Here is an 11,212-nt window from a genome sequence, read left to right as displayed (position 1 = left end):
TATCTATAATGTATTATACGTGTAATAAATGCATTATTCATGATCTTGTGATGGTGTTCTGGCATACATTGTATTATTAACAAAAGCCTGCGTACTTTCCAATTTGTCAGCCTATTGATTTAATAAATAATACAACACGGTTTAATATATGTGACATTGTTTAAGATATTCCACAGATGTGACAATGTGAGAGATCGCGCTGATAGTGAGGTTTGCCACTGATCAGCATTAAAACCATTCACAGGTGAAGGAGAACTTTGTTCGTCTTTTTTCAATGCAATGTTCTGCTGGGAAACCTTTGCATTCATGTGGCTGTTGCTTTTGACCACCCACCTTAGCTTTGTTCCAGACAGGACCCAAAGGATCCCCTGCCAATGTCCTGGTGCCGTGCCACTAGAGGACACCCCAAGAGGTCCTGCGTCCATGTTCCATGAGATCAGAGCTGTCTTAGTGGCACAACAGGGACCTGCACAATATTAGTCCTGTGGATTTAATGACAAAGAATGCAGACTTCCATCAAAGTATGGACTAAATAATATGGAAAGTAATATTTAAGCGAATATGAGGCTCATAGCTGTGCATTTTAAGCTTGAGAAAGAGAGAAAGTGAGACATATCAGTGCAGACGTAGTCATGTTTGCAGAGCCAGAATAAAGTGTGACATATCATAAAAAATGAGGGTATGAGGTGTACTGTATAGTGTGTGCATAAAATTGCATTTTGCACAGTCCATCAAGCAAATTGTCACCATGGTGTTTATTTTTTGTTAGGCCACCGTTTAATGAAACAATATCCATGGAGATTTTGAAAACCTGCAATTCATCATCCTCTCTGCAACCTTCTCCCGACACACAAACACACACACACACACACACACACACACACAGTCAAGTTTCCGTGACCTCAGAGGACATTGCATTGTTTTCCATACATGTCATTACTCTTACCTTAACTGTAACTACCATTTGACTAACCCTGACCTTAAATCTTATCCTCACATTAAAATTTAATGATTTACGTCACGGGGTCCCTATAAGGAAGACGCGTCCCAACAATGTGACTGTGTAAACAGATTTATGCACCCACAACGTCAGTAACACTCGCCCACACACACCTGGACGCCCACCATCCTGCTCTTACTGGGAAAATGTGAGGGTGTGCAATTTATTGTTGACATACAATAATTACAAGAGTAAGCCAGGGGAGGTTATACACATCACTTTTTTTGATTACATTAACTATTAGCATTTGGCCCTACCCTAAAGGCTAATTACCCACATACATACTGAGCAGTGGGAGCCCTGAATTATTCAGAAATGCTCAGTAAATGCGAGCACCCACAGAGGGAAGGAGAGGAAGGTGATTTTGAAATTGGAAGACAGAAATATACCCAATTACAGGTCACAGCTACCTACAAATCTGTGTGTTGTTTAAAAAGTGTGGCGCTCAAGTGAAAAGCGTCTTAGTGGCGGACATTAAAATGTGTTGTTGATTTCAATGTTATTATTGTCAGTTTTTAAGGACATGTTCAGCAGAGCTCAAACACTTCAGTGACAGTGAACTGCGGACAGTTTGCTGCTTGAGTCATGAACCAGACAATCCGACTGTGTCTCTGTAAAATCAACTCACTGTCACTGTCTACGGATTTGCTCTTTCATTTACTGTCACTGGAAAAAAAAAATCCAGTATGGCGCTGTCTTCATTTTCTTGTTTCTTGCTGCAGTGATTGAGTCACAAATGTGGACTGAGCTGTCAAAGTGCATCTGAACAAACGCTGCCTTGGCTGGAAGTTGAAAATGCTGTTCCTACAATTACATTTCAAGTAAAAAACAGTTCCACAACAACAAAAGTGACACATCTGTGTCATCAAACTTGCCATGTATATGGAGCTTTTATTTTTTCATGTGAACTTCTAGCAATTAGTGTTTTAAACAAATTGCTGAAGGTGAAGCCTTCTTGGTTATATCACTGCAAATGATTTAACAACAAAACACACTACCAAATGAAGTGATTATGGTGTATATATGACAGCGTGCATGATGTAGTGTCTCCTCTCTATCATTTAAAAGCAAACACAAGTCGCTGTTGCTGAGACACTTCTATTCATTTCTGCAGGATCATTAGGCTCTCTGCTTCATTACAGCCCTCATGAAAGCGTTCGCTTCAAATCATGTCTTTCATAAATGAGAAAATCTGGAAAAGAAACACGTTTTGACTTGAATCTCAAAACTTAATGCCTTAGCAGAACAACTTTGTGTAACTCTTGTAGGAGGAAACACACAAGTGTAGCCACAAGCGCTAATGATGTTTCAGGTGGGTTTAAAGCCAAAGAAGCCCTGCAGCACCTACATGCAATGCAGCCAATGCTAATGTTAATTATCGGTTACACTGGTGTTTTGCATGAAAATGTCTCCTCTGTTCTTCACCTTTTGTGATACAGTGGCACATAGCAACTGAAAGCGGCTGTTTTGTGATCATAACACAACACAAGCCATTACCATAATCTATAGGGAACCAAACTATGCAATTATGCAGCTGGTAACTAAACATATTTACTGGCTCATCACACCTACACAGCTGTTTTCAGTTATTGCTTCTAATTCGGCCGCTGCTTAGGTTATGATGGGGGATAAATTATGCTGCTAATCCCCCGTCTACTAACTAAGTACAGTAAAGATGTCCCAGTTTCGCAACCTAACAACAAACCTAAAGGAAAGTGAGCGGGAAGCCAATGAAGCACAGTCTGTTCATGTCCACAGAGTCCTGTAAAGACGTCCAATCAGGGAAAATAGGAGCACCGTGGGCTTGTAGGGGTTTTTAATAGAGGCCTATTAAAATCCCTCTGAGCTTGATTGTCATTGTAGGAAAAGCAGGTGTTGCTAATAACAATGACTCTGTTTTGTAACGGTGAGACATGACGGGGTAACAGTAGGCCAGATGCACAACATCCGGACCCTTAAACTGAATCATTACCTTGCATATTTTCACCTGTTGTTTCTTCTGAAATATTTTTGTGTGGAACAAAAAAGGATTTCATATACATAAATAATGTACAGGCTTCGTCTTAGTAAACACTTGTCGCATTTATTTAAAGAAAGCGGAAACAGCTTTGTGCATCTGTAAAATCAACAATAATGCATCAGGCAGAAAGCTTGAGACAAATCTGTCCCCTGCAGTTTCTCCGGTTACAAAAAACAATAAACAGTCTACAGTCCTGCATACAGCAGGTCTAGCCATCATCATTATCAGGGACATAAGCTGTGAACTCTGACATTTTTCACAGCAGACACTTTCACAGAACACAGCGAGGAAACCACGGGTGAGATCTGCAACACTAATGATGTCTGCATCCCATTTAGGCGTCCCAGTTCCAGGGTGCTGCTACTCTGCATGTTGACTCACGTACATGGGACCGAACCACCATTAGTTAATGTTATTAGTTACGCATGTGCCTTATTCTGCCAGGACAAGACAAATGAATGCTGGTGGGGATACAAATTTACATGTATATATACATATATAACAGTTGTACGGGGCTGCAAGGTGGAGCAGTGGTTAGCACTGTTGCCTCGCAGCAAGAAGGTCGCTGGTTCGCATCCTGGTGAGGACACCCGGATCTGGAGTTTGCTCTCCAGGTTCTCCAGCTTCCTCCCACACAGTCCAAAAACATGTTGAGGTTAATTGGTGATTCTAAATTGTCCGTAGGTGTGAATGTGAGTGAGCTTGGTTGTCTGTCTATAAGTGATCCCCCGTGACCCAAGTGAGGATTAAGTGGTGTATAGATAATGGATGGATATACAGTTGTGAACAAAAGTTAACATACACTTGGAAGGCTCATGCAAACATCCTGTTGTGTGATGTAGTGTAACTGAATCCTTCTGCTGCTAACTGACCAGGAACCGTTCAAAATGACACGTGACACGTTCCTTCATTCATACCGTGAAATATAATATGAGAGCATCAAATGTGTATTCATCCATAGCTGAAAATAGTTCCCAACAAATCCATTATTTACAAGGGTTTCAGTGTCATTTGCTAAAACAGTAAAACATCGAGTTTTGGGAAATTCCTGTTTTGGGCTTAAATGACACTGAATGAAACACACACACATACAAACGGTTAAATGAGCAACCACCTGAAAATCTTACAGGCTTCAGACCCCAAACCAGAACAGGAATTGTTAAAAGGAAAATTTATCGAAAACTTTTGGAATAACTTTTTCAAATGAGGACGTCAAACATTGTGAGAAATTGCTGCTTGTCACTTTTATGTCATAGTTTAATGTGTCACAGACTGACAGAACAAGACTTCACAACACAACTGTGTTGGATGTTTTTACAGTTTTGATTATTTATTGGAAAAATAATCAACTGATTAAAAAATGACAATGAAGATACTTCAGGTTCACTTTCTTGTGATATATTAAATTGTAAGAAATAGATCTTTTGAGGGAACACACCCACCCTGAAGATTGTCTTGCTGCTGTAGACTAAGTGTCCCTGGTGAGCAGTAATTTGACATTGATGTGATCAATGATAATAAAATTAGAGCAAAATTAAAACTTTTAACCCACACAGGTCCATCGATTGTAATTTAATTAGCAATGATCAACCTGTTAAAAAAAAAAAAAAGTAAAATAGTTTCTGTCTGTTATCTAAGACTTATCTTGTAGTTTACAGTCTTCCTCAAATGTATTCATACCCTCCCATTAAAGAAAAGGCAAAAATCACAATAGTCCCTGAAATAACTAGAAACTGAAAAAGTAATAATAAATAAAAATTTTCTAAATTATAATTTAGTGAAATAGGACATTGCTTTTGAATTGTGGTTGAAAAGAATAATTAAAAAAAAACAAAAAAAAACTGTCCCAGACAAAGTAGAGCACTTTGCTGATGAGCAGTGGACCAAAATAGGTTCAGAAGTCTGACTGAGAGTTACAGAAAACACTTGATTGCAGTGACTGGCTCAAAGGGTTGCTCAACAAAATATTAGTTTATGGGTCCCATCGTGCTTGTTTGTTTTTTAATATTTCTGTTGAACCACAATTCAAAAGCAATGCCATGATTTTTATTAAATTCCAGTAACAGCTGTTTGTTTTCCTTCTTTAATGGGAGGGTATGAATACATTTGAGGACGACTGTAAGTAACATCAAAATGTAAAAACAAAGTTAATCTCATACTGAGGATCAAGTTTGCATGAGTTGAATTGACCCTTTTTTGGGATTTTGTTGTGATTCTGATGAAGCTCACAAACACATTCATAAAAGCAACCCAACTGAACACTTTGTCATGATTTCCTGACCAAGTTCCTGCTCGGTGTTTGTAGCTCCAGTGCTCAGGAGCAGCAGTGTCTGCGGGTCCTTGAAGGCAGCAGTGTGATCTTCCTGTATGTGGGCTGCTTCTCTCTCCATCTGCTGGGCCAGCCTGTCAGCTGTGAGTTCATCCCGCCAGCAGAGCGCGTCCCTGCGCCTTGTTCTGAAACAAAGTGGGGATGTCTTCCTACCAGAGCACAAACCCACTCCCCGTTTTCCGTGAAACTGTGAAAAGGAAAAGCCCTGTTGTCTTTTTTTAAAACACTGTCAGAAAGCCCATGCACTGCGAGCTTGCCCCTCTGCGCACAGGACTCTCCCAGGATGCTGTCGAACAGCCCGCACATCGGGCACAAAGTGGCAGGCTGTGTGATTTTCCTCTCCTTCTGTGAGTACTCACTTTACTTTCTAATCCTCATGCCAGCGGGCTCAGACAGCTGTGAGGGACCCAATGACGCCCGACACACTGAACAGTTTGTTTTCGCTTTGAGGGTTCGAGCTTGTGTTTGGAAAAGAAGCGACGACGCTGCGCTCGGTTCGGTGTTTGTGCGAGCGACAAGCCGAGCCGAGCTGTGAGCGTTATTTTTGCGAACTGTTGGAGAAGTGCGGAGCCATGATCCGCCTCAACTTCCTCAGGAGTTGAAAGGCGATTTGCGCTCACCGGCTGCCATGTGGGTTTATGCAGAGCAGTTACTGTGAGTTTATGTGAGAGTTGGTGACGGTCTGGAGGCTTTTCGGTGGCGAATCACGCTATTTCTCGTGAAATCTGTTCCCCCCTCTCTCCTCCCCACCGACCAGCGACGAGCGGCGTCGCTTCCTCCTGACACATCGGCGGTGCTCCGGCAGCAGAGCAGCCCGAGGATCAGTGCACCTCCGGCTGCAGCTCCAACTTAGTCCTGCTGTGTAACGCTGTGCGCTGGGAATTTAGCAGGAAAAGTGGAGCTGATGGTCTGCAGTGATATGATTCTTCTTTATTGTTGCTGAAACCACATTCACAGACTTAGCAGCCAATTCAAACAGTGTCTTTGTACTTTTAGGATAAATTTTGAGGCAGAAACTGTGCATGAATCATATTTTTTGCTTCCTTCCATTAAGTTGATTGCTTAATTGTTTAAAAACTAAACAGCTAAAATGTCAAAAATTGTACCATTTATCATTCAAGACCTCCCCAACAGTACAGATTTCAGCATTCAGGATAAAGATCTCCTCACAGAGCGTGACCTTGCACACATAGATCATGTTTGGTCCATTGGGTGGGGTGCAGCACACAATGTGGGGCTGCAGCTGCAGAGAGAATTGCACTGAGTGACCAATAATGCATCTGGCCAGTGTACCATGTGGAGATTCACCTGAACCAGAATGAGATAAATGCTGAGTGCAGTGGGGTCTGTCTGGGTTTTCTGTAGGGAAGAAAAAAAACAAAGAAGAAGCCAAATACACAAGGATCTGCAAATGTGTTAGTGCTGCGAGAAATGAACTGCTCAGGGGATTGACACTAGAAATAATAAAGCACTTTCATGCGTACGACTCCAAATGCACAGGTTACAGCCTACCAGAGTATCTATGAATCTTAATGCTGCAAGAAATGGTCACACTGATTAATTATTAATTGGATTCGACCTTGGGCAATTAGTTTTTACCCTGCAATTGGTCCCTCTTTTACATTCTTTCTGTGCTTGCTTTACACCCTATTACACACATGCCATGAAAAGGCTTGCTCTCTTTATTTTACAGACTTTTATTACCTTTAAGTTGTCACATTTCATTAGGGATCACCTTTTGTCCTTATTCCTAATAGCTGGTTTAAAAAAAACCGGAGGCATGTCTCAGTTGAATCCTTGTTTTAAAAACTGGATAGTTTGCGATTTAGTTTACCTTTAAAACTTAAGACTTACAAACAACAATTCAAGTTTGGGAATGTGTCAAAATCCTAATATATTCTGGTCAATACAGGCAGCCATGGTCAGTGCTGCAATCGACCTTGTGCACGAGCGAAAGCTGTGTGCTTGGCAAAGACTCAAGCACGTTTAGTTGGGCATCACACTCTGACAAGGCTGCTTGTCTGCTCCCGCTGTATGTAATATTCATGGACCTAACAGCAGAGCACAGCCGAGGTCTGGAGAGGGGCCAGTTTGATGACATTAGGGTGCCACCTCTGCAATTTTTCAATGATGGCGTCCATGAAGCTCCAACCGACTGTCATTTCTGATGAGCACTGGAGCGGTTTGCAGCTGAGTGTGACGCAGTCGGGGTGAGGAGCAAGCACCTCTAAGTTTGAGGCTGCAGCACAGTTCTGGGAGTCCACATGGGGCGCATTTCAATCGTGGCGCATGTGGTAGCTTCACAAAGTCTGCATTTGCTTGTTGATTTTAAGAAAGTGCTTTCTGGGGGCGAGAATGCTGTGTGGATTCAACTTGAACCTGAAGTCTGTTTTTAAAAAAAGATGCATATGCTGCTTTTTGTGTGACTGTGGTGCAACACCTAAACAGTATTGTGGTTGGAGATGATCCTCAACAATTTAACCTATACATTTACCACTTCAGTAATAAATAAACATGAATAGTTTATTAGGTGATTGATGACCAACACCTCAAAGGTTATTGTTTTGATATTCCAAGCTTGCCATTTTTTTTCCTCCCTAAGAGCTTTCCTCTTCCTCCCCCCTCAACACTTACATCTCAATTCAGTGACAGTAAGAGGATTGTGAGATCGATGTGGGTGATGGCGGTGATGAGAGAGAGCGCCGAGCCGCGCAGAACAGCTCTCAAACAACCGTCTTTGTTCTGACCGTCAGCTGTGGTCACGGGTTTTGGGGAAGTGACTGAAGGAATGAGATTGCAGCCACGTTGACTTTCTCCGCAGGCTGGATGGTCTCAGCGCGGCTGACAGGGTGAGGAGGTCTGGGATTCAAGAGAACATTGGGGTCCGATCACTGACGTGGTGAGAGGATCCAGCTGGATGTGGCCAAGAATCTGTGAGATTCAGCACATAGGGTGCTGGAGAGATTATTGCCTATTTGTAACTGGTCTTGAGGATCCCACAGGAAGAGCTGAAAGATGTGATAAAGTCTCCTCTGTGAGCTTGTGTGTGCGACGCCGCCCTGAATGAGCAGCTTTTTGGCTGAGGGACAAATGGGTGGATGGAAGTCTTTGATGTTAAGATCATTGATTAAAACCATTAATTAAGTTTCAGTCCTTTAAAAAGCTTAGTGGTAGCAGGAAGGTGTAACATGATGGTATCTCGTGGGACAGTATAAATTTGCATACTCTCACAGATCATGACGTATCTCTCCCTTAAATATCTGTGGCTGTAGGTGTTAGGCCAAGGGCAGTGTTGCAACTCTTATGAGCCGGGGCTGCTGCTAACGGTTAATTTCTTTATTGATTACAATCCTTTTTTCCCCTCATTCATGGATCTTTTTCACAGCTGACATTTTGACAGTGGGGGAAAGCATAGATGGAATTAATGATGTCTTCGAGTGTTCCAGTGAGCCTTGACAGTGAACCAGCATGCATAACGTGAGCAAAACTGGCTGCACTGGAAAGAGTCTGCTGTATAAAATGGAGAAAATGCCGGAAACAAGTTAATTAATTCATGCTGTAGGGCTATACTGTGATATAGGATGCTATCCATTGGAAAACCAAATACAAATTAGGTTTTCCTTTCACTGTAAGTATAGGTTTCGCCAGTCAGAAGCACCCAATAATAAAAATGTATCTCAGTTATGGACAGAAATTTGTGTTGCCACATATTTGAGGTCTATTTAAAATCAAATACCTACTTACATGAATAATATTTGTTCACTTGTGTTCTGTAAAGTTCAGTTATGTCTCCTAATTCACAAACTTTCAGTGGTGCAAATTAATTAGGACTGAAACGACTCCTCAAGAAACTGGAGTAAATCTCCTGCTAAAAATCAACAATGGAAATTCTTTGCACGGAAGCATTACCATAACTATCACTGTGTTTCCTGCAGAACCAAAAATGGTGAGAGAAAAAGAAAGTAGCAAAGACAAGAGACCAGCCAGACCAAAGCACAAAGTGTCCATAGTTTGGAATCATTTCATGCCGATTAATAATTAAAACTCTGTACAGTGTGTCGATTGTAAAACTGAGCTAGCCTACTGCCATAGCGTGGTTTTAGTGTTTCAGCATCACAGCAGAAGCATCCTGTTTATGCATCCAGTACACAGAGCGAATCTGACACAAGGTAATACTAATGTTAGCATTTAGTGTAAGTCAGTGTGATTGCTAGTTGAGAGTCAATTGTAGGAGCCTTTAGGTTCTTCTTTATCTCCTCCAGAGAGCTGCTATCAAGATTGAACTCTGTATATGGCTGCAAGGTGGAGCAGTGGTTAGCACTGTTGCCTCGCAGCAAGAAGGTTGCCGGTTCGTGTCCTGGTGAGGACACCCGGGATCTTTCTGTGTGGAGTTTGCATGTTCTTCCCGTTGTTTCTCTCCGGGTTCTCCGGCTTCCTCCCACACGGTCCAAAAACATGTTGAGGTTAATTGGTGATTCTAAATTGTCCGTAGGTGTGAATGTGAGTGTGCTTGGTTGTCTGTCTCTAAGTGTAGCCCTGTGATAGACTGGTGACCTGTCCAGGGTGTCCCCTGTCTTCACCCTAAGTCAGCTTGGATAGACTCCAGCCCCCCACGACCGTAGTGAGGATTGATCGGTGTATGGAAAATGGATGGATGGATGGATTTCTTATCCGATTAATCCGATATTGAGTATTCAGTAGAATATTCGATTGCTAAAATAATCAATAGCTGCAGCCTTAGAATTAACATTACAGTTAAAAGGTGCCTTTCAAACCACCTGATTTCTGCACACTAACAATCTTAAGTTACAACTAGGACGAAAAAGTTAAGTTATCGACTGTTAACTGTGTTTAAATTAAAAGTTATGAGTGACAGAGCTCCATAGTGCTAACTGGGTCAGGAGTTGCCTGTTTTGCTCCTGGATGGTTCCTGGTGCTGCACGAGCCAGATTAGAAAGTTTAAATTTAATATGACACAATCCCAGATGAAGCCTGTGCCTCGTGCATGCCCAACAGTTTGCGGAGCAGTTGTCAGAAATACAAATCAAATGCATTATTACAATTGTATGTGCATCGCAAACTGTGTGCCATCTGTGCCCACCCTTTGAAGAGCTACTTTTATTGTAATAGCTTAGCCTGTCTCTGTCGCCACAAAGTGTGGTAATTTTTTCCAGGGAAGAATTACTGGCCGACTTCAGAGAATTTTAAACAACACAAGACTATGTTTAAGCTGGATTAAGTCGTTTTTGTTCCCCAGCGACCAAAACCCACCAATGTACTGTGTCCACCTGTCGGCTCCTTCAAGGCAGGATGAACAGGAAAACAATTTTTAGGGAGGCAGTTGAGATATGCAATCAACCACAACTTTAAAACTGCTGAGAGGTGAAGTGAATGCCATTGATCATCTCGTAAAAATGCAATGTTCTGCTGGGAAACAATGGGTTTTAGCATTCATGTGCTTGTTATTTTGAGGGGTACCACCCTCCTAAACACTGTTGTCGACCAAACGCAGAGCAGCAGCAGCCTCCCTCAGCAAGACAATATGCCCTGCTACAATGCAAAAACTACTCAGGAACAGATCAAGAAAACACAACAAAGAGCCCAAGGTGTTGATTTGGCCCCCAAAATCCCCCAGACCCCAGTCTAATCAAGCATCCGTGCCTGATCCATGGAGCCACTGCCAACATCCGAGTGCCAAACACCACAGGACGCCGCCAGGGCTCCAATGGGTCAGAGCCGTTTTGGTGGCACAAGGGGAGGGATGCTTGCAATATTTGGCAGGTGGTTTTAATGTTGTGGCAGATTGATGTATGCAGTACACTCTAAAGGTAAAGGTGGGTCTCGACTGAACAACTCAGTGTTT

The 11,212-nt window shown here is 42.2% G+C and overlaps 1 protein-coding gene across 1 annotated transcript in view; it reads left to right on the top strand.

Moving 5' to 3' along the window:
- The first annotated feature begins 2,675 nt into the window (after positions 1–2,675).
- Positions 2,676–11,212, top strand: part of b3glcta (beta 3-glucosyltransferase a) — a 70,796-nt gene continuing 62,259 nt past the window's right edge. The window contains 4 exon segments of the mRNA XM_008276648.1: positions 2,676–2,764; positions 5,326–5,536; positions 5,539–5,618; positions 5,620–5,696. Of these exon segments, the coding sequence (XP_008274870.1) occupies positions 2,676–2,764; positions 5,326–5,536; positions 5,539–5,618; positions 5,620–5,696 (457 nt within the window).

Source organism: Stegastes partitus, unplaced genomic scaffold, assembly GCF_000690725.1.
Source record: "Stegastes partitus isolate 25-593 unplaced genomic scaffold, Stegastes_partitus-1.0.2 Scaffold78, whole genome shotgun sequence".
Taxonomy (NCBI): domain Eukaryota; kingdom Metazoa; phylum Chordata; class Actinopteri; family Pomacentridae; genus Stegastes; species Stegastes partitus.
This window is presented reverse-complemented; position numbering and strand designations above follow the sequence as displayed.